Source organism: Nycticebus coucang, chromosome 4 (genome assembly GCF_027406575.1).
Source record: "Nycticebus coucang isolate mNycCou1 chromosome 4, mNycCou1.pri, whole genome shotgun sequence".
NCBI classification, from domain to species: Eukaryota; Metazoa; Chordata; class Mammalia; order Primates; family Lorisidae; genus Nycticebus; species Nycticebus coucang.
The window spans coordinates 23310453-23338382 of NC_069783.1; the positions used below are offsets into that span (position 1 = coordinate 23310453).

The window sequence follows — 27930 nt, forward strand, 5'->3', positions numbered from 1 at the left end:
TTCTCAACATTGCACTGGGAAGACAAAAAATAATCTCTTAGGACACAAAGAGGACAGAGGTGACATCTTTATCTTCATTCTTACGTAATTTTAAATCTGCATGCATTACTAAAATTTGGCAATGTTTATTCTGTGTCATTCTATTCATTGTCTCCATGGAGGACAACCCTTTCAAGGGGGATGCCATTATTTTGGTGGTTGAGTGGAGAATGCTGAGATTCAGAAGTTCAATAACTAGCTCAAGGTCATGCAGTCTGTTCGAATCCATTCATTCCATTGCCTCCTGAGCAGGCATTCACCGAGCTCCATTTGAGATGAAAACACCGCATTTGTACCCGATGGCAATTACAAATGTCTTATGCCAGACAGCAAATTTCATTATAAAAGAATTCTAAACTGAATGTTTTGTTAGACTTGACATTGTTTACATCCAGGACTTGCGTTATACAGGCTCTCATCAGGCACACATGTAGACTTTTAAGCTCAGTACCCTAAAGGATGTCCATTAGCCTGACAGAGTAGTCTGTCTGTACAGGCAGTCCCCGGGTTACAAACAAGATAGGTTCTGTAGGTTTGTTATTAAGCTGAATTTGTATGTAAGTCGGAACAGGTACATTTGCCTATTGCCTGTAATAGCCCCTGTTCATAATTGCAAGTCATATGTCAGTTGGATGTTTGTAACTTGGGGACTCACACAAATGCAAGTTGGATGTCAGTTGGATGTTGTTTGTAACTTGGGGCTGCCTGTTTAACTGAGATTCCTGGATTTAAATGCTGACTTTCTCAGTACTGTGTATGAAGGATAAACCCTGAATTACAAAAATGTTTATAAAGATCCTGCCTGACGATCTCTTAGAAAGAACGATTCACAGTAAAGTGCTGCGTTCCCAGCACCTCATAAGCTCCGCGACACTGCACAGGAGGGCTGCTTCTAGAGCAGAAGCAGACAGCACAGATGCTAGAAAAATCCAGAACTCTGCAGCTTCCACCTAGCCTCCTTCCTGTCCCCACTGGATCTTATACTTCACTGGTTTTTTTGTCATTTATTTCTCACGCCGGATGTTATTTACTCTCTACACAGTAGATCTGTGAACCTCTTGAGGATGCAATCTCGATCTTAATGGCCTTTGTTTTCCCTAGCATCTAGCAGAGAACTTTGGCGTATAGTAGTAAGAGCTCAAATGTTTACCTTGAACCGTAAAATAATTATATATCATCCATTTTATACCTACCTACATAGCTGCCTGTATTTTCAGGCTGTAGTGAGGGTGGGCTGGGGATTTTTTTAAGGTCAAAGAGAGTCCTGTAGTGATAGCAGCAATATTTTATCATCTTATTTGCCTTCCCACATTGATCATAATCCCATAGAAATAAAGAACATGCCAGAATATAGCATTTGACTTTTCCTCCACACTTTGAGGGTTAGTTGTGAGAAACAGCCCCGTGGCCTACCTTCTGAAATGGGTAAGGCAGTTAGAGACTCCTCCCATACTTGGTTTGTGGAGCTCAGGATATATGACAATCTTTTCTTCAGAAAGGAAGGTTATTTAATGGTATAACTATAAGTAAATATTTATTTTGATTTCCATTCATATCGTTTGTGCATTATTCTTTCACAAAACAAGACAGATGAAATGGCCCTTTAACACAAAGTCAATAAATGTCTGTTTCTCGTTGCCTGGAAGCGCCTGGCCAGGCTGTTCCTGATAAGCCACACGCAGCCTTGTGCACCGTCTGTTGGAGTGTGGAGCACTGCTCAGAAAAGCAGGTCTGCGCACCTCTGCTGCAGGCCGTGTACAGACAAAGCAAAAAGACGAAAAAAACAGCATGTCTTCCTGTTACTGTCACCCAACTCTTAACTGTGCCTGCTCCTACCAGCAGGTCTGGGCCCAGTGGCTGGTAAATACGATGAACACGTCTGACTGTGAAAAAGCTATGCCTTGGGACTGCTGAAAGCATCCTCTTCTCCCCCTGTTCTCAGAGAACAGGGCTGAGTGTTCCAGAGAGGTGTAGGCAGCACTGGGAGGCAGCCACACTGTCCTGCTGCTTTCTCAAGGACATTTCTGGACTGGGGGATGGGGGAGAGTTGGCCCTGGCCTTCAGAGCTGACTCAGGCTTCATTACTCTGTGAACTGGGGCAAGATTCTCAACCTTTCTCAGTTTTGATCCACCATCCCTAAATTGGTAGAGCTGGACTGAATAAACTTGGAAGGTTTCCCAGCTCTTACAGTCCGTGAAGGGGCTAGGGCAGCTGGGCTGCCCCATGGCTAAGGCAGCAGGAGCTTGTGGTGCCCCCAAAGATGAGTTATCCAAAGGTCCCTGGGGGATGTAAGCACTGCCATCTCGGTTTCTTTATGTAAGCTGGCTACGCATCAGCTTCCTCACTGGGAAGACAGGGATGATGCTCCCTTTGCTCACTCAGTGCCTGTCCCAGGGTCCTTGCCGATGGCATGACCCATGCTGACAAGTATGTTAGAGTAGGGGTTGGGTGAAAGTCACGTGTCTTCCAAGTACCAGGTATTACCATTCTTGCTTTACATACATTCGGGTTTCACAAAAATCCCGTGTGGTGGGTATTCCTTTCCCCATTCTTCTCCCATTTTCAGGTAAGAAAAATAAGGTTCAGAGAACATAAATGTTTTATCCAAGATCACCCAGCTCCATAAGTGGCATGGCTAAGAAAAGAACCAGATCTGTTTTATTCTAACACTACTCTCTTCTATTCCACCTGGATGCTTATTTAGAACACCATTATCAATTGGGCTACATCAAAATTTAAAACTTTTCTGTAGCGAATCACACTATCAACAGAATGAAAAGGCCACCCACAGAATAGGAGAAAATATTTGCATATGATATATTGGATAAAAGCTAAACCTCGAATACATAGGGAACACCTATAACTCAACAAATCCAAACAACTTTAATGAAAATATGGGCAAAGCAGGCGCCTATAGTCCCAGCTACTTGGGAGGCTGAGGTAAGAGAATCGCTTAAGCCCAGGAGTTGGAGGTTGCTGTGAGCTGTGATGCAACGGCACTCTACCCAGGGTGACAGCTTGTGGCTCTGTCTCAAAAAATAAATAAATAATAAAAAGAAAATGAAAAAATATGGGCAAAGGACTTGACTAGACATTTCATTAAAAAAGATACACAGCTGTGTGTAGTGGTGCACACCTGTAGTCCCAGCTACTCAGGAGCTTGGGACCCTGAGGCAGGAGGATCTCCTGAGCCCAAGAGTTTGAGTCTAGCCTGGGCAAAATAGTGAGGTTTCATCTCTTTAAAAAAGAAAAAAAGAAGAAGAAACACTAGGCTCTGGGCATGGTGGCTAACACCTGTAATCCTAGCATTCTGGGAAGGTGAGGCAGGAGGATTGCTTGAGCTCCCTCTCTACTAAAACTAGAAAAATTAACCAAGCATCTGTAGTGCTAGCTACTTGGAAGGCTGAGGCGGGAGAAGTGCTTGAACCCAGTCTGAAGTTGCTGTGAGCTAGTCAGACATCACGGCACTGTAGCCTGGGCAACAGAGTGAGACTTGGTCTCCAAAAAACAAAAACCCACCAAGGATGATGGCTCAAACCTATAATCCTAGCACTTTGAGAGGCCAAGACAGGAGGATTGCTTGAGCCTAGGAATTTGAGACCAATCTGGGCAACATAGTGAGATCCTATCTCTATAAAAAAATTAAACATTAACCAGGCATGGTGGCAAATACCTAAAGTCCCAGCTACTCCAGAGGCTGAAGCTGGAGGATGGCTTGAGCCCAAGAGTTTGAGGTTGCTGTGAGCTAGGCTGATGCCACAGCACTCTAGACTGGACAACAGAGCAAGACCTTGACTCCAATTAAAAAAAAAAAAAAAAAAAAAAGGGCAGTGTCTGTGGCTCAAAGGAGTAGGGAGCTGGCCCCATATGCTGGAGGTGGTGGGTTCAAACACAGCCTGGCCAAAACTGCAAAAAAAAGATACACAAATGGCCAAGCTACACATGAAAGATGTTCAACATCACTAATAATTAAGAAATACAAATCAAAACATTTCACACCCATTAGGATGGCTACTATCAAAAAGCAGGAAATAGCAAGTGCTGGTGAGAAGATGGAGAAATTGGAACCTGCTAATGGGAATATAAAATGATGCAGCTGGAAAACAGTATGGTGCTTCTCAAAGAATTAAAAGTTGAACTATCATATGTTCCAGCAGTTCCATTTTTTTTTTTTTTTGAGACAGTTGTACTATATCACCCTAGGTAGAGTTCTGTGGCATCACAGCTCACAGCAACCTCAAATTCTTGGGCTTAAGCAATTCTCTTGCCTCAGCTCCCAAGTAACTGAGACTACAGGTGCCTGCACAATGCCCGGCTATATTTTTGCTGCAGTTGTCATTGTTGTTTAGCTGGACTGGGCCAGGTTTGAACCCGCCACCCTCAGTGCATGTGGCTGGCGCTGTAACCACTGTGCTACGGGCACCAAGCCAAGCAGTTCCACTTCCTAATGTATACCCAAAAGAAGTGAGAGCAGGGAGTTGAAGAGATATTTTTACCCAAGTGTCCATGACAGATGAATGAATAAACAAAATGTGGAATAATCCTACAGTGGAACATTATTACTCAGTGTTAAAAAGGAAGGAAATTCTGATGCATGATACAACTGGATTGAACCCTGAGGACATTATGCTAAGTGAAAAAGCCAGTCACAGAAGGACAAATACTATATGATTTTGCTGGTATGAGACAGCTAGAATAGTCAGATTCATAGAGACAGAATGTGGACCAGAGGTTACAAGGAGCCGAAGGAGAGAGGATAATGGCGAATTGTTGTTTAATGGGTGGAGTTTTAGTTTTGTAAGATGAAAAGGGTCCTGAAGATAAATGCCAGTTATGGTTGTACAATGTAGATGTACTTAACGCCATTGAACTGTGCAATTAAAGATGGCTAAAATGGGCCGGGTGCAGTGGCTCATGCCTGCAATCTCCACTCTGGGATACCAAGGTGAGAGAATTACTTGGGACCAGGAGATCAACAACAGCCTGAGCAAGACCCCCGCCCTGCCCCCCCCATCTCTACAAAAACTAGAAAAATTAGCTGGGCTTAGTTGTGCCCACTTATAGTCCCAGCTACTTGATAGGCTAAGGCAGGAAGATAGCTTGAGCCCAGGAGTTTGAGGTTGCAATGAGCTACGATGATGCCAGTACACTCTAGCCTGGACAACAGAGTGAGACCCTATCTGAAAAAAAGAAAGAACCTTTACATAAATAAGGCTAAGGATGTGTCTGTTCTTTATGGGTGAAAGTGGCTAAATGGATGCTGATCAAATGTGAGGTACAAGGTGCATGTGAGGGGCAGTTTGAGTTAATGGGGGTAGATAGGCTTCAGCTTGGGAGGGGGTGGTTCCAAAAAGCAAGCCTTGTCCTCTTAGCAGTAAAACTGAGGCACCAAGAGAGTCCTGTGTGGCTGCAGGGAGGAGAAGAGAGCAACACAGATTCCACAGAAGAAAATAAATGTCTATTCAAATGTTGGCTCCACCTGAGCCACAGGGCTGGCAGCCTGAGTCGTAGGTTTGTTTTTGACTAAGCTGCCTCTCACACGGGCAACTCTGCATGGCTTATTCTGAAGTGAGCAATAGCAAGCTTTATGTATTTAATTTAAAAAAAAGCTAATGTCACACGGGGAGCCAGCCTGTAATACATACATATGTACTAGCCCCGAAAGAAACTGGAACAGTACCAGGTGGTAGTTTCTGGGTGATAGGATCACACATGATTTTAATTTTCTTTTAAAAAATGTTTTTCACACTTTGTATAGTGTTTTTCTTCATCAGAGGCCTTGTGGGTAGTTGTTATCTAGACTCTTCTAATTATGTTTTAGAAATGATTACGTAAGAATGCATGCAAAAACAAGTCTGTGATGATAGAGTGGTTGGGCCAGTGGATTCCCTGGAAAGGGGAACTGTGTGAGGGGATCAGAAACATTCAAGGTGCTGAACTCTTAAGATCTGTGCGTTTTACTGTATGTAACTTACAATGCAACAGAGCAGTAAGAAACCCAGAAAGAGAAGAAAATATGCATGCAAACAACCCCAGGCTGTCTTGTGGTGCTGGCAGAGGGTAAACTAGGAGGCAGTCCAGGGCCTGTGCCAGCCCACACCAAGGCTTTGACCCACAGCCTAAGATGCTCCCCGGCACCCCAGTGAAAGGGCTCATTGAGAGCTGCTTGGCAAGGCCACATGTTACAGGGCGGCTTACTGCTAAGCAGCAAGTGGAGGGAATGGCCCAGGGAAGTCCAGCCCGTGGCAGCTGGGAGGCTGATGGTGCCAGCAGGGCAGTGGGCAAAGAGCTCATAAGGCAGGGCCATCGGGGGTAAGGCCTGTCTTTTGAGCACTGCCCTTGACATTGCTGACTCACAGGGGACCTTAAATGACAAAACAAAGCCCTACTCTACCAGGCCTCCGACATTGCCTCAGCACAATGGCAGGCAGAGCTGGGCGTGTGTGAAGGATTGATTTTTCCGTTTCCTCCTTGGGGCGTCTGCGCCCTTGCAGCCCACAGTCCAGTCGTTCTTCTAAGAACACCAAGCCTTTAATGGCCTTATTATGCACTTGTTTCTTAATGATGTGCTGCTGGCTGTGCGACATCTCTGCACTCTCTGGCTGAAAACGGATTTCATTTTTCCTAATGACATACTGAAATGAATAAATCTCAGTGTCTCCTTTGCAAGGGGTAAGTGTGAAGATTCTGTCAGTTTGAAGCAGTTATGTGATTTTTGGAACAGTTACTCAGCTGTCCTAAGCCTCATTGTCCTCTTCTGTAAAATGGGGACAGACAGACCCCCACCTCAACCTTGTTGGGAGGATTAAATAAAAATGCATTCAAACATCCTAACAGTTCCTGACCCATAGCGAGAGCTTAATAAATGTCAGCTGATGTTGATGTTAATTGGAGATACAGTAATACAAATTTTACAATCAACCAATGCTTTCTGATGACAACATAGCAGGAACAGAGCCACGCTCTCCAGAGGCCGGAGGCTCTGCTTTGGAGGACGGATTCTCCACTCCTGCTTCTCGTGCACAGCCTTTAGAAGAGCTGTCCTTTTCCAGCTGCTTTCTCTCTCCGCCTGCCCTTTGCTTGTCACGGTGGGCAGAATCTGCTTCAGGGACTTTTCATCCTGGTGCAGGTGTGTCCAGAATGCGCGTGCGCACTAGAGCTGCCTCGTTAAAAATGGGTCTTGGCTCCGTTTGGGCCGCTGCTTACTTGGCATTTTTAGTAGGGCTTAACCTAGAACTTGTTTGCATTTTTAAACAATTCTGGTGCCTGCTACTGATTCTGTTTTGCATTTCAAAAGCGTTGCTTCTGAAATTTCCCTCTGGAGCCACGACCACCCTGGTCCTGGCTCTACATTTTAGCCGCTCTGGGCACAGAGCCTGTTGTGTTCTGGCGCCCGGTACACGCTGCGACTGTCTCTCTGATGAGACATTTGGGCGTTCGAATGACTGATCTTGGATTCTTAGCCTTTAAGAGTCTGCGTCTTAAGTCTGTGAGTCTGTATATTTAAAGCCCTTACGTTTGCTCCCAATCACTTTGGCTCCATAACAATGAAGCTTCCTCTGTTTCTATATTTGCTACTGTGTGTTCATTTGGAAACATAGAGGTGAGTAACCCTGCTTTTTATAGGCTGCCTGTTGACCACAATAGGAAACTGGGCATATTTTGGGAAAGGGGAAAGCATAAGTGTATTGTGAATCCCAAATCCTGATCTCTAGTTCTTAGCCCCAAACTTAAGCCAAATCACTGCTGAAATTTCTAACACTGTCTTGTTTTCAGTGATAAGATTCTACTGTCTAGGCGATAGATTCTGTGCTGGAAGGGCTTTGAGAGTAGGAGTTATTTATTGGAATGTTTCTTACCCCCATAGTTCACTTAAAGAAAAAATAGAATGCCTCAGAGTGCCAAGTAGTAGGTATTCAGATGAATGAATTCCCCCGAGGAGCTCAGATCACCTTAAACAGAGACACACACATAAGCAGTAACTTTTTAAAATTCCTTTTCTCTCATTTATTGGGATTCCTGGAGCAGAAAAACCCACAAAGCACTTTCGTCCATAAGTGTAACCAATACATTACTTATACTGATAAATAATTTTTTTTTTTATTTTTTGGTTTTAGATTTTTTTCTTTTTTTTTTTTTTTTTTTGAGATAGGGTCTTATTCAGTGGTGTAGTGGCACAGCCATAGCTCACTGCAACTTCAAACTCCTGATCTCAAGTGATCCTCCCACCTTATTATAGGCATGTGCCACCTACCCCACTAATTTTTTTAATTTTTTTTTTTTTTTTTATTGTTGGGGATTCATTGAATTTTTTTAATTTTTGATAGAGACAAGGTCTCACACACTACACTGCCCACACTGGTCTTAAACTCCTTCCAAAGCCCTGGCCTCCCAAACTGCTTTGATCACAGGCATGAGCCACTGTGCTTGGTTTAACCTGCCTTCTTGTGAGTTGATTTTTTTTTTTTTTTTTTTTCAGCAAACCTTCAGGAGGGCCGAGGGCCTTGACTCCCACACGTAAGGCACCAAGTGGGGTTGCAGTGGGTTGTGATGCACTCTGTACTCTAGCCTGGGCAACAGAGTGAGACCTTGTCTCCAAAAAAAAAAAAAAAACAAACACAAAGATTAATAAGAGAAAAGGGATACGAATTTTTTAACCATGTGCTTGAGGAGAAGCATAGAGCTATTGTCCAGTATCTCAATGGATCCAGAAGGTTCTATACCATCTCAAGTTTACAACAAGAGTAGGGGCTTGGAATCCTGGTAAAATAGGCTATGGGAGAGGGAAAAGAAGAATTCTATTGAGGGGGAATAAATAATTATTTAGAATGATTGGATCAGGGTACAGAAATTGTAAATAGTTTTCAAGGAATTTATTGGAGACAGTCATTATCTTATAAAGGGTCTGTTCAGATATGGTTACATTTTGGATTTTCTTTCCTGTAATGGATAATGAGATAACAGGGATGGGAATAAGAACAATTATTCTTGGAGGGTCTATCCTATCTTTATGCAGATAGGGGAAAAGTCTATTCCAAAGCCTGTTGATCTCTAAGGGATTTTAATTCAAAATATTCATTTTCCCAGGAAGCCATATTGTGGGGTGAACTTTCCTTCCCTTCTTCACATGAATAAATGAAATGACTTCTGGATCTTTAATCAGCTCCTTGGCATCAAAAGCCCAGCAAGAACAGAGCTAAAAGAAAAAAAGAACAGAGCTAAGCAAGTGCAGAAAACAGTCTCTGTGTGTGTATAACTCTAGGATTCCAAATCTTTGAACTAAAAAATTTTCCATCAGATTTTATGAGGAGTTTTGGCCTGAAGAAAAAAATGGGGAAAACATTAAAAATTATGCTTATTTAAAATTAAATGAGTAATACATAAAACATTTTTTGGGGGGGAGAAATTAACCTAAAACTAAAAGTCTAAAGTCAGAGCTATACAAGAGGATCTTCTGCAGTGATGTTAATGCTCTATATCCGTGCTGTTCAAAATGGTAGCCACCAGCCGCATGTGGCTGTTGAACACATAGAATCTCCTAGTGGCTACCATATTGGGTGGTGCAGCCTAAGTCCCTTCTTACCTCCTCTCCCTCAGCCCTGGGCCCCAGCCCCGGTTGGTAACACTGTACCGTGTATCCCTGCAGATCTTTCTTTATGCACGACAGCCTGTTTTACACACATATTTACATATGGGCCAAATTTGTTTGGCCTGTGAGTGCCGCAGACAAATGGTATCATAGCATGCGTGTTCTGCAGCCTCCTTTTTTATTTTTACTTTTTTTTTTTAATTTTTTTTTAGAGACAGAGTCTTACTTTATCGCCCTGGGTAGAGTGCCGTGGCCTCACAGCTCACAGCAGCGTCCAACTCCTGGGCTTAGGCAATTCTCTTGCCTCAGCCTCCCGAGTAGCTGGGACTACAGGCACCCGGCTATTTTTTTTTTGTTATTGCAGTTTGGCCAGGGCTGGGTTTGAACCCAACACCCTCCGTATATGGGGCTGACGCCCTACCCACTGAACTACAGGCGCCTCCTTTCTAATTTACAGTATGTTTGGAGAGCTGTCTGGGGCAGTGCTCATAGGTCTCCTTCATTCATTTCAGTTGCTGCCTAGTGTCCATTGCATGGATGTTCCCTGGTTTATTTCGGTTCTCTGTTGATGAATATGTAGGCTGTTTCCGAACAAAGGCACCAGATCCATCTCTTACCTTTTTCCTCATGCATATGAGCAGGTGCAGACACAGAGACATGGATCTTCCCAGCGAGGGGAGGAATACTATCCGTATTCTGCCTGTGGTTCTCCGATCCCTGGTTCTCCTGGACTGTGTGTGCAGGGGCAGGGCTGCCGTGAGTGTGAGCCCCTATGTCTGAGACCCTGCCCAGGAGCCTTTATTTATTTTTTCGGAGGAAGCTGACAGCCATGTCCTACTCTGCCCACGCTGAGAAGCTGAAACTTAGATTTTATCAAACAGGCTGTAATGAGTCCTGAAAATACTGAGATATTAATAACAATTTGAAGATGACAGACACAGACAGCACTCATCTGCAAGCTGCGACAAATGCAGACTGGAGGAAAATCTGGAAGGCTCAGAGCCTCATTTTTTAAGTTAGAGTTCTCAAACCATGCTCATTATTGCTCATCGTGGTGCTCTACTATAAGATAACTGGGTTTAAAGGCCCATGTATTTGCTGGCATTTGAATATTAGGTGTTGAGCAGTGAATAAAACAAAGATTCACCAGCGGAGTCCCTTTCTTTCTTTCTTTTTTTTTTTTGAGACAGAGTCTCACTATGTTGCCCTCGGTAGAGTGCTGTCGCATCACAGCTCACAGCAACCTCAAACTCTTGGGCTTAAGTTATTCCCTTGCCTCAGCCTCCCAAGTAGCTGGGACTACAGGTGCCCACCACAACACCCAGCTATTTTTTCATTGCAGTAGTCATTGTTGTTTAGTAGGCCTGGGCCGGGTTCGAACCGCCAGCCTGGGTGTATGTGGCTGGCACTGTAACCACTATGCTACAGGTGCCAAGCCAGAGTTACTTTCTACACAAGGCAAGGGAGGTGCATTAATTAAAACTGTCACCTGGTTCTGGTGGCTACAGTGTGCCTTGTCTAATGCTTTATTTCCCTCTCGATTTCAAACCATGCCGAAATAAAGATTATTAAATATTCCATTCCAAGTTTTTTTCCCCATGATTATCAGGGGCTTCTGATGATTTCAAAATTGAAACTGGAGGAGTTATGATGGCTGGTAAAATATAAAAGAAAGACGTGAACAGCCAGTAGCATTCTTTTAATTAGAAATGTCCCCCCAGCAGCAGGGTGCCGGAGACATTTGGCAGGAATGGGCCATTGTGCAACAAAGCTCCGAGGAAGGAAGAAAGGGGGGAGCAGGAGGAGGTGAAGGGAGTGGAGGCTCAGAGGGACAGAGCCCACTAATCAGGCTCAGGGACAGTCTGCGAGGGCGTCACACAAAGTTGGGGGAAAGTGCAGATATCCACACAGCATTAATGGAAATTGGGACAAAGAAGAAGATTCTCTGTGGTTTGATCCTCCACAGGCCAAGCCATTTCCTTCTCTGCACATCCCTGTCCCTGTCCTAACGTAATCACGACTTCCATAGTTTGGGCCCTTCTGTGGATACAGCTTAGCACACACCTTTCTCATTAAACACTCTGGTCTAGGAATTTTTCCATATTGTCACTTAGTCTCTAAAACATGCCATGAGGCTTGCGCTCAAATTATCTATTCAATACATTTCAGCCAGCTGGCTAAATTTTACTCCAAGTTCCTTTGTTTACAAACATCACAGAGAAGTGTATCCTGTGCCTGTAGTTAGTAGACATGTGGAAAATAGAGTGCTGATTCTGGAAGGCACCTGTCTTGCTGTCCATCTCCAGAATAATTTTTTTGGTATTTTTTTAGTTGACATGTGATAATTGTACATATTTATGGGGTACACAGCGATGTTTGGATATGAATAATGTATAGTGATCTGATCAGGGTAATCCACATATTCATTGTCCAAACTTTTGTCATGGTTTTAGGAACACCCAATATCCTTCTGGCTACTTGAAACTATTTAATATATTGTTACTGATAACTACAGTCATCCTACAGTGGATGACTACATCCTACAGTTCCTGGAACTTACTCCTCCTGCCTAGCTGTAATCTTGTGTCCTTAACAAATCTTCAGATTTTTGATCAGCTTCTCAGTGGGTTGATTTTCATGGGCAGTTTTCAGACTCTGGCCCTAGTCGGTCTGGTTCCTTGTGGTTGATCCGTTTCAAACCTTGCACATCCCTCTGGTGATGTGATGTTATTGATACCCACATTCCTCAGTGGTGATGTGAGTTTCTAATCCCGTTTCCAGGACCAATGTGTCTACTGAAGCACCACTGAAGTGGGGTCCACATTTCTGTCACAAGTCCAAGTGTTTCGTGTCTCCTTCTGGTTTCTGTCAGTGGTGACTGTGGGTGGTTCTTACTCAGCATTCAGCCCATCTGGCCCTTTCTTTCTGTTCTTTTTGGCCACCACCTGGCTCTGGCCCATATTTTCTTATGCCTTGATTTCTGCTTTTCTATTGATGGTTCCCCTTTCTCTGATGTCTCTAAACTCAAATTCAATTAGCCAGACCCTTAACTACCTATCCTAACACACTATTGTCATCCTCTCTTCCCTCTTTTCCAAAAAGCCCGTGAGTAACTCTTCTCACCTGCAGGATGAAGGGTGAGCTCCTTACCTGGGCAGCCAGAGCTTCTCGAAGCCTTGAGACCTCCCACAAGCCTGCTACTTGGAGCCCCCCTCCAGTGTGCTCAGGCATTTCCTGTCCCTGAACATTGACCTTTCAAATTCTTGAGTCTTAAAAATAGCTGTACTGTTTGACTCTGTTTCCGAAAATCCATCCTAAGGAAATAATCCAGAAAACAAAAAAAGCTGTAATGTACATATGTTCTTTCCAATTTTATTTTAATAGCATGAAAGTGTAAACAAGATAAATGTCAAATAATATGAAAAAGGTTCTGTAAATTATTGTGGATCTTCTCACTGGAATTTTCAGCACACATTCGAAATGATAATTATGATGACAGTTAAACAACAGGAAAAATACTTCCGAAATAGGATGAGGAGGACCGGAGCGCTCCCCTTGGTGGAGCTTACTGGGTGCCAGCTTGTGCTAGGCAAGACATCTCCCAAGACAAGGAAACCGGCTTGGAAGACCTTGCTGAGGTCATGTAGCTCACAGACCCAGTTTGGCTGAACTCCAAGGTGTGTTCTTTCTATGCTATAAAATATGATCTACATTTTGGTATGATTCCTATTTGGAGTGACAATATTGAGGATCACTCTTTAAAAGTTGCCTCTGTGAATATTACTTAAGCCCTTTAACAAATGTTATTGAATGCCTACTCTACACTGGGGCCGAGGTGCCAGGTGCCTGCAAGGAGGTCCTAACAAGCTTAGCTCCTGAAAACACTTCCACGTGTGGCCCTTGGCCCAACTGTTCCTCTTGCTAGGACTGCGTCTCCTCTCCCCTTCTGCCAGGCCCATGTCCTCCAAGGCTCAGCCTAAATTCTGTCTCACCTGGGAAGTCTTCCTTGACCAACTCAGTCTAAGGACAAGCGCCCTCCTTTGGCTCTCTGTAACACGTGAAACTTTTTGTAAGAAACATCAGTAGACCCAGACCACTGTTCTATGTATTGATTGTGCCTTCCCTTCCAACTAGACTGTGAGAGCCCCCCAAACCAGACCTGTGTCTTCTTGATGTTTCATATACCCAGGTAGCCCTTGGCACAGTGTGGGGGGCCATGGTGAATACTCAGAGTATGAGTTTGTACACATCTACTTCTCCCTCTAGCTGTGGCCAACCTAACGTGGGAAGGGGTTGGCAGGAGAGGCTCTGGCATGATGCTGGCACACTCTTGTGCCCTGTGAACAGATCGGGGTCCTCCACCAATCATCACCTCAACTTAAAAGGAAGCATCTTTGCCATCATCATATGCCAACTTTTAGAAATCCTTTTATTTTGAAATACAGATTCATAGGTAGTTTTGCAAAGAAACGCACAGAGAGGTCCCATGTACCTTTCACCCAGCCTTCCCCAGTGCTAACATAACTATGGCTCAGTACCAATATCAGGAACTTGGCATGGATACAATCTGCAGAGCTAATTCTGATTTCACCAGTTAGACATGACTTTTTAAAAATAATCCATCCTGGAAATTGTCTTTCTCTACTTGAGCACATTTTCTTCCTGTCCCTACCTGACATATTTATTCCCACTTCAGATCTATGCACGGTTGCTCTAGAGTTGGAGGGTTTCCCTTGCTCTGTTCCTGGCTCTGTTCCTCGCTTCTTTGTGACGTTGGGCACATTAGCCAGCTTCTCTGAGCTCTGGTTTTCTCATGTGAAGAGTGATAATACTAACCTCATGTTTTGTTTTTAAAGTAAAATGCTCGAGTTAGGCACATATAATAATAGTCTCTAAAGCCCTGTTTTTCATTCAATGGAATCCTTCTGTTTTAAATAATGTTCAAAAATTAATCTCCTCTGACACCTTCCCATCCCATCTCCAGTGTCCTCAGCCACTCTGCTCTGTGTGTAGCATTTAATTTATATGATCCTGATTGTGTGTTCCGTGTTGCTCTTGAATATATTCTCATTTTTATTTTTACCTATCAACAATACAAGGTACTCGAAGGCACAGACCTCAGTTCTTTAGTTTCTATAAGTCAACATATTGGAAACAAACTAGGTTTGGCGCCATCTATAAAACAGTGATATTTGTTTTTTTTTTTTTTTTTATTTTTTTGATTTTGGCCAGGGCTAGGCTTGAACCCGCCACCTCTGGCATATGGGACCGGCACCCTACTCCTTGAGCCACAGGCACCACCCAAAAACAGTGATATTTGTATCAACAGCTTCGACTTTTGTAAAGGTTAAAGGAAAGAATTCACAATGCCTGGCACAGGCAAGCTCAAAACACTTCAGCCGCTCTCAGTGGTCACGATGACGCCCTTTATGTGGGTTTTCCCAAGGAGCTTTGTTCTTGGGCACCTGAGAGGTGATGGTGTGTCTGTTCCCATGTGGATTTAGATTTCTTAATAGCTATTCGTGCTTTGCTTTCCAAGTATAACATAAAGTTGAAAGACTTTAAGATCCATTCTTGTTCTGACACACCATTTTATTTTATTACTTTTATTTAATTCTTTTTTTTTTTTTTTTTTGAGACAGAGTGTCACTCTCCCTGGGTAGAGTGCCGTGGCATTATCACAGCTCACAGCAACTTCAAACTCTTTGGCTCAAGCAATCCTCATGCCTCAGCTTCCCGAATAGCTGGGACTACAGGTACCCATCATAATATCTGGCTAGTTTTTCTATTTTTAGTAGAAACAGGGTCTTGCTCTTGCTCAAGGTTGGTCTTCAACTCCTCAGCTCAAGCAATCCACCTGCCTTAGCCTCCCAGAGTGCTAGGATTACAGGCGTGACCCACCGTGCCTGGCCCTGACACTCCTTGTTATTCTATCTTGCTTTCTTTCTCCTAAGTTGGGAAAGAGATTTCAATAATAATTACCACAGTAATACTGATGATGGTGGTGGTGATGATGATGATGAAAGCTAACCATTATTGAGGGCTTATTATGTGCCAGGAAATTCTAAAAACCTTGCCTCGTGTTAATTTATCTAGTCTTCACCACGACCCTATGGACCAGATCCTCTTATTCCCATTTTGCAGATGAGGAGGGAGAGCTTGTGTGCTTTGCCTAAGTTTGTACAGCTTGTCAGAGTAGGAACTGGTGTTTGAAGCCAGGCTTTCTGGCTCCTGGAGATGGTGAAATTTTTCCTGCTGTTAGTGGTCCCAAGAGAGAAAATGAAAAAAACATTCTATTTATTTTTACCTATTATTTGGTTGAAGAGCTGTTACCAAAGCCCAGGGAAGCCTACAGTTAGTAAAAAATTGAAGCCCTGACATTAAATCAATCGGACACCCTTTCTCGCTTTTTAAATCCCCCATCCTCAATTAAGGTGGAAATCAGATTAACCAAGATTGGCTGGAAAGTAGTGAGCGTCTTAGAAGCTCACAAGCTCAGAAAGGTCAGACTACTGACAGCTACTGGCTTGTCTGTGATTCAGATAAATCTCACCCAAACCATCTCCCTGGGGAGAATCCAGCTGCTATTTGATTCTACTCCTAGTCAGATCTGTCTGGAAACTTGAACCCTGCCTCCTTCCCAAATTCATTTTCATCAGCAACTCCTCTTGATCTCTTCAATCCTGAATCTTCCCCAGACAAAAAGAGATGGCTCCTAGCCCCTGTCGACGTGCCACTCTGCTGCATACCAGTCCTGCAGCCACCCGGCAGCTGCCATTTGATTTCCTTATCACCAGTAAAACAAAACCAGGCCCTGCCTGTATGATTCCCAGCTTTAATTACTGAAGGCAAATTGCTGCGTCACTCAGAATAATGAGAAATTGGAAGCAACAGGGAATGCTTACATAAATCAGGGTTTAGTCAAAAGATAGAATAATAAGTCGCCATTAAAATGAAGTTTTAAAAAATATTTCATAAAAAAGTAAATGCCCACAATATAAGAAGAAAATAGCTTTTAATACTATGCTGTAGGATCCCAATTTTATGCATATATTTCAAAAATATGCATAAACACAGAAACAAAAACTAGAACAAATACACTAACATTTTAATGGTTGTCTCCAAGTTATGTGATTACAAGCGATGTTTATATTCATTTTCATTTTGTCCTGTTTTATGACTATACCCATGAGCATGTATGTATTCCTATTAAAATCAGAAGCAAAGAAAAAGGGAAGAAAGAGAAGAGGGAAACTCTTTGGTTTTCTTAAGTTTGTCCTTGTTGAAGAGCTGTTGGTTCTTTACAGGTTCTCCAGTACTCACCAGCTCTCTCCACCCCTAGGGGTCCAGCTCAGGTCCTACTTCTTCCAGGAAGTCTTCCTGGACTCATTGAGCTCAGAGACTTCTTCAGTTTTATGGGCTCCTTAGTCTCATTGTGACACACCATCGACTTTAAATTAGTGTAGGTCTTGTGTCCCCAATTACAGAGTAGGTTCCTCGATGGCAGAACCTGTATGTTTTAAACTTCCTTCTCTTCCCCACACCACCCAGCAAGTCCTGTACAAACTGTTAGAGTTCAGTTGATGTCAGTTGAACACAAGGCCTGCTCCTCATGGGAGGCACATGAGTTGGACGCACCTCTCTGTCTGAACTTTGTTCCATTTCCTCCAATTCTTCTAAAAGGGGTGTCTGTGCCATTAGCCCTGAGTTAAACTGTATTGTAAATTGTTTAAAAATAATTCCATTCGAAAAAAGAAAAAAATAATAATTCCATTAGCGTAGGAACGATCAAGTCCAGTCCTTGTCTTCACAAGGAAACTGTAAAGCAGAGAAAATAAATATGGTCTATTTTGAGCAAAAAGGCATTTTTCTTGGTGAATGGGGATAATGGAGTTGATGTTTATAAAAAGGAAACCAAGGGCAGGGAGAGGCGCTGACTTCCCTCAGTTTCATGCTGATCAAAGGCAGGTGAAGTCACATGTCACACAAGCTTTCCTCGGGTCCTGCTGGGCTCAGGATACCATATCGAGGTCAGGAGAAAATGAGACCCAAGGAATTTACAGTTTATCTGGAGGGAAGAGAAGATGAGTCATGGAAATAACTTGGCCTGAACAAGCAGTGGCAGAAGATTACATAAGGAATACAGTGCAAAGGGCATCCCGGGGTGCAGCTGGCAGAGGGTGAGTGATGTGTGTTCATGGAGGGTTTCCGTTAACACAGCAGGTGTCAGGGTCCAACAGGCCCCCACGTGCATGGCTCTGACTCTCCTGCCCCTTCACCATCTCCAGTTTGTGCCCAGTCCCTGTCACCCAAACATCCTCTAACCGATAGCTGTGGGGCTCTGCCATTCTGCTCCTCTAAAGACTTCCCAGCCCTTCTCACTCTGGACTCTGAGGTGGCCCTTGACTGTTGGACAAGGGCTGGCTGTTCTAGGAGGCAGAGCATGGGCAAGAGGACCGCCTACACTGAGGGGAGACTTAAAAAGACTGGAACAATACAGAGAAGATTAGCATGGCCCATGCACAGGGATGACATGCAAATTAGTGAAGTGTTCCATATTTTAAAAAAATAAATAAAATAAATAAATAAAAGTCTATTGGGACATCCATTGTTAAATATTAAGTTGAAGGGTTGGCATTTAATGCATGGTGAACCACACTCCCGCTTGACAGTGAAGCACACTAAACCAAGGATTTGCCCTAAAGCTACATATAGCATGAATTGAAGCTGGCCAGGTTTACAAGGACTGAGCATCAGGTGTGGAGGAGGCTTCCAGCTCAGTGGCTGTGGCAAAGGAGAGCACAGGATGGACTTGAGATATTGTTGGAGATATATTTTGGTGCAACAGACAGGAGAATTAGGGGAGCCTCATGGCAGTCAAATGCTGTGTGACTTTGGACAGGCCACACAACCTCTCTGATCCTGCCTCTTTTTCTGTAAAATGAGAGTGATAGAACCCAGGTAACCGGGTTGTTGCAAGTATTATATGAAATATTTGAAAGGCACATGGCCTAGTAGTGCTTGGCACAGAGCAGGTAGTAAACCTGAGTTTTTTTTAGATGTTTAAAGATCAGCACAAGGAAAGGAAGGAATCCAAAAGATAACATCATATCTCAATGGGTGGGGCTGGCAGGCAATGCTGGGATAGTAATGGGGAATTTAGGGAAAGGGGCCTAGAGTTTTAAATGCATGACATGTCTGGCTTTTGAGGCCACCAAAAGGGGCCTAGAGTTTTGAATGCATGATATGTCTGGCTTTTCAAACCACCAATCGCCTTGGGTGGTAGGGAACTCTGATCAAGGGGACCACTCAGTTAAGGGAACATGATCAGGCGAGAAGAGCAAAGAGAAACAGGGCTGCAGTGCATAGGAGTCACAGGGACATACTAGTGCTGGCAGCCCAGGATAGAGGTCCTGAGTCCTCCATGGGGAGCTGCCAGCAACTGTGAGATCTGCTATCACATGCTGGGCAGCCAAAGAGCTAGGCCAGTGCTTCTCACCCTGGCTGTACAGTGGAGCATTTTAAACCCCTCTGGCCCATCTTCAGGACACAAGGGCCACTCTGATAAAGTCAGGATTAGGACCACTGGCCAAGCCAAGAGCCAGCAAGGGGGCTGGGAGAGTCGGGACAAGGCAGGCAAAGGGCAGTATGTGGCATGGGAGGAGTAGAAGGAACCCTGACCCCAGGCTCCCTGCTGTCAGACATGTCTACCCTGGAGAAAGACTGGCCTCAGGGAGCTGGGGCTTGGGTTACAGGCGGTGGCAGCCCTAGCAGATGGGCTGGCACCAGGTTCAGGAGTGGGAACCAAGGATTCTACAACAGGAACTTTTCCCTGAGGTTGCCCTAGGTGCACTCTCTTGCAAGTACCAGAGATCTTTTGCTAAATGCCTTGAAATTCATGATTGTTTTTCAGTTCAATCACACTGTCATTCCTTCATTCAACAAATATGTGTGAGCACGACCTACCACCACCACCCCTGGGTTGGACCCTGTTCCAGCCCTGGCATGCAGCTCGGACAAGCAGAGGTCCCACTCTCGAGGAGCTCACTTTCACGTAGGGAGGCAGTATCTACAGAGGAAATGTGTCAGTTGGTGGAAAGTGCTGTGAAAAGGAATAAATCAGGCCAGAAAATTAAAGAGAAGTGCTGGTTAGGGAAACTCTTTCCAGCTAGGTGGAAGTTGGGCAGAGACAGTAGGGAAATAAGAGTGGAAGCCCAGAAGATATTGGGAAGAACATTCTGGAAGAACATTCAGTGCAAAGGCCCTGAGGCAGGGTCCTGCAGGGAGGTCCCTATGGTCAGGGCAAAATGAGCCATACAGGAATCACATACTGGTGAAGGTAGCACATCACTTTTCCCTGTCTTAAAATAGCTATAAAAATGTCAGGTAAGGCAGGTCCTTGTGGCAGAAGAGGATTCTTTATAAATCTGCCCTCAAGTTTCTGGGATTGGATATGCCAGTTGTGATCCCCAGAGAAAAAGAGAAGACTATGGTGGGAAGCGCGTCTCTCTTAGAAATAAAATGGCTCAGAATTAAATGAGTCTGTTATAGGCATATAGCTATGAGTAGCACCTGCTGCTTCTGTGTACTAACATTAAGAATAAATACCCTCGGGCGGCGCCTATGGCTCAGTGAGTAGGGCGCCAGCCCCATATGCCGAGGGTGGCGGGTTCAAACCCAGCCCCGGCCAAACTGCAACAAAAAAATAGCCGGGCGTTGTGGCGGGCACCTGTAGTCCCAGCTGCTCGGGAGGCTGAGGTAAGAGAATCGCTTAAGCCCAGGAGCTGGAGGTTGCTATGAGCTATGTGATGCCACGGCACTCTACCAAGGGCCATAAAATGAGACTCTGTCTCTACAAAAAAAAAAAAAAAAAGAATAAATACCCTCAAAAGCAAGATTAAAGGAATACATATGTAAAAATATGTTCCTTAATCTCATTACAATGAACTGTTTTTGATTTCTTTTTTATGTTTTCTGGGTTTCTTCCTCGCTAGGTTTTATAGCTACTTTGGATTCACCTTCTTTGGGTTGGAAGCTTTCCAAAGGTGCTTGTGGGTCCCAGCACCCCAGAGGCTGGGTGCTGTGCTCCCGACCGAAGCCCTCCCCACTCTTTGGCTAATCTGAGAGGGGAATTTTTATCACCTGCTCTCAGTTCGGATTACCCGTCCGGGAAGTGTGGATGGGCCTTTCTGTCCTCTGGCTGAGATTCCAAAAAAATCTCTTTTACTATGCAGTAGAAAGTTCCTTTCTAAAGCAGAGCAAATGAGATGGTAAAGTAATAGTTTTAGGTTTGTTTTTCCTAGTGATTTTTTCCTGTATTTCTTTCCTCCAGTAGGGATATAATCTGCTCTGTGGCTCTATAGTTACCCACCACATCCTCTTTTGAAATAGACTCTGTGGTATATTGCTTCAAACAAACAAACAAAAAACTATTAATTTTTTTCTATACCTCCCCTCCCGAAAAGAAGGCTATTATTTTTTTCCTCTCTACCTTATTTTCCTCAAAACTAGGTTTGTAAAGGGTTAAAAACAAGCAAACAATACTCCAGAGCCCAATATAGTATCATAGAACAGTTTGTAGACACTTGTATACTGGTTTCCTCAAATAAACAGCCTGACACCCAAGTGTCTTTAAGGTTTTACTGTTAGGGATTATTTTCTTTGGCATCAAGACTTATTTAAAAAATGCATATACCCTGCAGAAACTATCAGCTTCCAGCATCTCAAGGGTTAGATAATCAGATCACTAAAGTAGGGGATTTGGGTTTTTAAGGAAGTGCTAATAAGAACATGTTTCCTAACCAAAGTAAGCACCCTGGAGGCTCCAAATATCTTCTCTTAAAGGACCTTGGTGGGAAAGAAATAAGGACAAAGGTGAAAAGCTTTACAAGAAAGCAGCTGGCAGAGGGAAAGGAATAGACAACCATCTGGGAGGCTCTGCCTTTTGTCCCTCCTTCCTGTTGTCCCTGAGCAGGTGGACCCTCTCTCACAGCCTCAGTGGTCCTATCCAGACAGGGGACCTTCAGAGCTTCAGCCCTGGTCTTTCTCTCGAGCCTTCGCCCTCCTCACCAATCACCTGCCGGATGATCCCATCCAGATGTTCCCACTGCTCCTCCCCAGCCGCCTCTATGTCCCCATGCTGCTCTCTGGATACTGCCCGAAGACCCACACGCGTCTGTCCTCCTCTTGCTCCCTACAGGCTACTCAAGTCTCACTTGATTCTGCCCCTTCTTTTCCTAACAACATCGCCTGGTCCAGACCTTTGTTCCCCAGCCTTGAGTGATTCACTCAGACTTCCCTCAGCCTGAAATCCCTGAGTCTGGTCCCGTCTTACCTGCCACTTCTGGATGGGTTGATACTGTCAGCCTCTGCTCAGGAGGCTCCCAGAACTCCCTGCTCATTTGTGCAAAACTGAACTCTTCAGCCTGTTTGAAGCTGTCCTTAGTCCGGCCCCACCCTGGTCTTCGGTGTCTTTCCTTCGTGGTGTGGGGAAAGGAGGAGGCGGCAATGGGATGCATTATCCCATTCAACCCTCACCACAGCCCCCTGGGCAGGAACCTATATCACCTTCATTTTTTTTTTTTTTTTGCATGAGGAAACTTGAATTTGGGTTAAGTAACTTATTCAAAATCATACAGTAAGAAATTAGAAGACCTGGGATTTCATCCTAAGCTTGTTTGACCTCTGATCCCAACTTCTTAGCCACCTTGCTTTGGTGGTTTGCAGACTCACAGTGGATCACCTGGGGGCCTGGAGGACACACAGAGTCAGGCCACACCCCAACCTGCTCAATCAGAATTTGCATTTTAACCTGATCCCCAAGAGCCCCACAGGTACCTCTCTTTCCATGTGTTCCTTTAGCCTTTAGTTCCCTAGCTCTGTGACAATGACAGTGGTAACCCATCTTTTCCCTAGTTATTAAGAAAATGGCCTAACTTCTCCATGTCTTAATTTCCTCACTCCCTTAAAATGCAAAGGACCATGTTCCTGTTCTAGAGAGGTTGACGAAGGAGGTTGCTGGGAGAGTGTAGACTGTGTCCTGCCTAGCAGTTTGGGAAGAAGCATCCTGACAGCCACTCCAGGCAGAGGACAGGGACAGCCCAAGGTTTAAACCATGGGCTTCAAGGCCCAAGGGGAAAGTGTCCCTCGGGAGCTGTCCCTTCTGGAGAAATAACCCCAAGAGCTGACTTGCCAGAGCCCAACACCTCCTTCCTGGCAGGGGCAGGGCAGGGGTGCAGAGATGCCAGCAGTGAGGTGGGGTGGCCAGATTGAGCCTGGGGAGCCCGAGCTTGCAGCTGGCCCACTCACTGGCCTGTTCTCTGCCGGGTGACAGGCGCTGGTGGCTGAGGGTCACACAGCTACCCCTGCAGGGGAGGGTATCACAAATCAGTTACCTGACACCCACGCTCTGGTGCCCACTGCCCTCCTGCCGCCCTTTGGCTTTGCCAAAGAACACATTCCCCAGTACCCACACCAATCCTAGAACAAAAATCTCTTCTCTTGCCTCCTCCCGGTGGTGCCCGCTCCACACCCCTCTCAGAGAGCTGCTTTTCTTACCCTGCCTAAGCCTCTTTGTGTGATTAAAGTAATTCCCACTAAAGGAATTCATTCTTTTCTGAATGACCCTTAGGCTTACTCTTCCTAAGATGCATTTGCATTTCAAGTAGAGAAGTGCTCTTAGAAACAGAAGTAATTTTTAATTGATAGAATGAAGGAGCACTGGTTTGGGGGAGGGCTTTCTTCAGGCCCCTCCCTGCCAGCCTCCTCTCCCCACTTCACCCTGCGGATGAGGGGTAGAGCTGGGATGTGTAGAGTAATGGTTCTCATTCCTTTTTAATGAAAACTTTTTCTGGCAGGACCCAGAGTCATCAACTTTTAATTTTGCCAAAGTTGTGTTATCATTGATTTCCTAAAACCAATGCTTCGCAGCACCAAAAGATGAAGAAAGACGTCTTCTCCATGGAATACAATTACTTTTATAAAATCGTACCCCATGGTTCTTAGTTTTATCACTTTGCCACAGATTGGTGAAAACCTTACCAGGAGGCTGGCATTTGAGAACCACAAACTGGCTGGCCCTTAGGGGCCTGCCCAACTCTAAAATGCTGTTTTCAAATACCAGGTCATACTACATTAAAGATGCATTTTCAACTCTTAATAATTAATGGTGACGTTAATTTATCATAGTTGCACGTAACATCCTATAATGGAAGTGGCCCCAGGAGACAGGCTGGTAGAAGGAGATTGAGGAGCAGAGAAGAAAGTTGGGAGTGAATGAAGGAGGTGGGTAGGGAAGAGCAGCTGCTCCTGGCAGTTGTGTCCATCCAATAGTCCTGTCCCAGAAGTGTGCACTGTGCAGTGTGTGCGTGCACGTGTGTGTCTATGTGCGTGTGTAGCGGTGGAATGTGAGGGCGGCCCCGGACCTGATGTCTGCTCCCACACACAAAACCTCAAGATGCTCTGTGGCCTGGCTTCACCCTGGCATGTGTATCTGTGCTTGACTCCCAAGCAAGAGACGTGAAACAAGATGGCAAATGTCTGGAATGTGGGGGTAGGGAAGCAATGAGAGATGCCAGCTCCAGGGGACCACGAGGCCTTGGCACTTCGAGGGGGACCATAAGCTACCCTCCTTGTTCCCAGGTCTCCCTAGGCTGACCAGGAGATGCTTGGGTTTGCTCATAGGCTTGTAAAGGGTTAAAAACAAATGATACTCCAGAGCCCGATATAGTATCTATCATAGCACAGTTTGCAGACACTTGTATACTGGTTTCCTCAAATAAACGCCCTGACACCCAAGTGTCTTTGAGGTTCTACTGTTAGGGATTATTTTCTTTGGCATCAAGATGTATTTAAAAGATGAATATACCCTGCAGAAGACTATCAGCTGCCTACATCTCAAGGGTTAGGCTTTGCTCATGGGTTTCTCTCATTCCCATTCCAGGTGTGTGTGGCTGCTGCGGCGCTTTACGCCCCAGGTACAAAAGGCTGGTTGACAACATCTTCCCTGAGGATCCAGAGGTGGGTCTCATCTCTGGCAGATGTCCCTGAAACCTACATGTGTCTGGCACGTGCATAATGGGCACTCTGTAAATGCTGATTAGATGGGATTATTATTTACCTCTAGACTTGAACTTGCCTCGCCCTGCTCTTCACATCATGGCTCTTCACATCTAGGCTGGGCCTCTGAGGGCTGCTGGGTGGGGAAGGCAGGCTCTCAGGGCCCCGGCCACTGGGCCCTTTCAGACAAACTGAGACATCAGCCACAGCCCTGGGTAGCGGTGAGAGGCTACCAGGGGACACGAGGGATGAGGAAGATGTTTGGATCCCTCTGAACTCAGGATCTCCAGGAGGTAGTTGGAAGTTGGGTTTGGCCTGCTTTGGGCTATTACAGCCCAACTGAGACATCTTTCCCACACACATCTCTCTGGGTGATGGTGCCTTGAGCTGCAGACACTCTGGATGGTGAGACTTCCCTCCTGTTTAGTGTGAGCGCTCTCCTGTCCTGGGTTTGCTCAGGAGCCTACAGCTCTCCCCAGATCCCTCTGGAGTCTGCCAGTGTCTGGGGTGCACAGACCATGGGAGGCCCAGCTCCTTGGGTTCCGTGCCGCCACTCTACCCACCAGGCTGCTTCCTGGGTTGTGGTCTGAGAAACATCAGGGTCTGATGTAACTTGACTTCTTCTCTGGGAATCAATGGACGCTTCTTGATGGGCAGGCAAAGGATCTTGTTACCAGCATCCTCTGGAGAATTCCCTAAAAGCTACAGAGCTGCCTTCTTCCTGTGTGTGTCTTGGTGCCTAGAATGTTTTAATTCTGAGTCATTTTTAATGAAGCCCTGTCATTCATTCATACACACGAACACACGAACACACTCATGTATGTATATGCACATATATATCCACACACGTGCACACACATATATACATTTATAGCATTTGCTATTATAGCGAGCACATTTTAGGTTAGATTGGGAGTCCCTAGACAGCAGGAACTATGTTTTAATCACTTCTGTGTCCCTGAAACCTACATGTGTCTGGCACATGCATAATGGGCACTCTATAAATATTGATTAGATGGGATTATTATTTACCTCTAGACTTGAACTTGCCTCGCCCTGCTATGGCCACAGTGAGCATGAACTGTCATCTCTTGTAGGATGGCCTAGTGAAGACCAACATGGAGAAGCTGACCTTCTATGCTCTCTCAGCTCCAGAAAAGCTAGATCGCATCGGTGCCTACCTCTCTGAGAGGCTCATCCGTGATGTGGGTCGTCATCGATACGGGTAAGTAGTATGGGAAGGAGGGAGAGAGATTTTCAGCAACTACGTTATTAGGTTAAACAAGGGGTCCTTTTAAGAAAATAACAGTAAACTGGATTATGGAACAGAGCAAGACATTGGTGACTGGGATGAAGAGTGTGTTCCGTGTGCTAGTCCAAGGGCGGGGTAAAGTTTGGTGCTACTGCCAAGGTTTAGGGAGAAGGGGATGCTGGCTTCCCAGGAGCTCCTCTTTTCACACCCATTCACCCCTTGTGTTTCTGTCCAGAAGCCCTCACCCCAGAGGCTGGGGCCTTGAAAGTTAGTGCAGCCCAGAATGTGAGGCTGTCTTTATCAAATGTTTCCTGCCTCCTTCCACTTACTGCTCTAAAAGGTGAGGAGAACCTGTCTAGTTCTAGTCAGTAAGCAAGGTTGGGGCAATTTCTGCCTTAAAAATACACCGAAGTGAAATATTTATCAATCTCTTGAGAGGAAGGTCTTTCTATGTTTAGAAGAGAGAAGAAATCCTAAAGAAAGTGACTGATCAATAGATTTAAGGGCTTAAAAATGTAAGTATTTTGATGTCGAGAAACACTCAAAATTTTAAAAGACAAACAATGAAAAAGTACTTTCAAAAAAGAAGACAAACAATTCAAACTTAGATATTTGTAGCTCATAACAAACCGTGAGAAATAGTGGGGCAATCGAGACACCAGAAGGCTGAGGCAGGGCCCTTAACAAGCAACTGACGGTAGAGGAGACAGGACTTGTTGTGAACGCGATATGACCGTCAACAGGCTTGTAACCAAAGATGTGTGTTGAAGTACTAAGATACTGTCATATCAAATTAATAAAAAAGTATTCATGTGGTATTTCTGGTATTAGCCAAGAGATGATAAACTGGGAGGCATTTTCATACGTTTGTAGAAAGAGGGCAAATGGGTTAAAACTTTCTAGAAAATAATGTTGAAATATGTGTCAAGAGCTTCAAAAACCCTGACGCTCTTTGATTCAGTCATTTCATTTCTATTTGTGTATCCTAAGGAATCAGTCTTAATATATACGCTACCTTTATACATAAAAACGTTCATTATGGTGTTTTTTTTTTATAAAAATGGAAATAACTTATATATCCAGCCAGAGGAGAATGGTTCAGGAAATTATAGTGTGTGTATCATTTGATAAAATGTGATCTAGTCAATAAATACGGTGTTTATAAAGTTGCTTTTCATATAATACGGAATACGCCTTAAGTAAATGAAAAATAAAATATACAATTAAACAACAAAAAATTTCAATGGCTAGAAATGACAGTAAATACAAATATATACAAATAAGAATATTCATTTTATGAGCAGTTTAAAAGACTGAGGTTTTTTCGTTTTGTTTTCTATCTACTTTTTCCTGCGTGTTTTCCAAATATTCTCTTTTGAGCATGTGTTACTTTCACAATACAAAAAAGGAAAATTGAGTGGCGGAGCACACCGTGCTTGCCTCCTACCATCATGCCAGGATCGGGAGAGACTGAGTGTGAGAACGCTGAGATGTCCCTGGTGGCATTGCTAATGGGGCTGAGGGTTAGGAGATTCGGGGCAGCTGTTCCCAAGTCCAGTTGGTTCTATTCTCCACAGAGTCTTTTATATCCTTCCTCCATTTGGCTCAGCTCCCGCCTTCCTCCTGCTCACACTCTCATTCTTTTAGTTCGGATTGTGGCAATAGCCTTGGAAATTGTCTCCTCCCATCTTTCCTGGGCTGGTCCTTCCAGCTTAATACTGCTAGACATGATCTTCACACACAGATCCCCAGCCGTACCTCCTGTCTCCTTTAGAATAGAATCTAGGCTCCTCAGCTTGACTTTTAGGGTCTTCCACAACCTGCCTCTGACCCAGCCAAGCCCACCACTCCCACCATGTCTGTCGTGAACCAGCTCCAGATGGACTGGCTGACCCAGCCTACCCCAGGCTCTGGGCCTCCTGCCCCTGGGCCTTTGTGGCACTCTCTCACCTTGACCTCCCTTGATAAACCCTCTCACCAGTGCCCATCATC

The 27930-nt window shown here is 44.7% G+C and overlaps 1 protein-coding gene and 1 non-coding gene across 3 annotated transcripts in view; both read left to right on the forward strand.

Moving 5' to 3' along the window:
* The window catches only part of EFR3B (EFR3 homolog B), a 99883-nt gene that overhangs the window by 8165 nt on the left and 63788 nt on the right, over positions 1-27930 (forward strand). Inside the window, exons 2-3 of one of the 2 annotated variants that reach the window (XM_053589468.1) lie at positions 24571-24647; positions 25784-25911. In XM_053589468.1, the coding sequence (XP_053445443.1) occupies positions 24571-24647; positions 25784-25911 (205 nt within the window). Of the gene's footprint in view, positions 1-24570; positions 24648-25781; positions 25912-27930 lie in introns of those variants that run through there. The other variant, XM_053589469.1, reaches the window with a different exon arrangement.
* On the forward strand, positions 18090-18192 carry LOC128585155 (U6 spliceosomal RNA). The gene has a single exon (XR_008379897.1). It is a non-coding gene; the product is annotated as a U6 spliceosomal RNA (small nuclear RNA).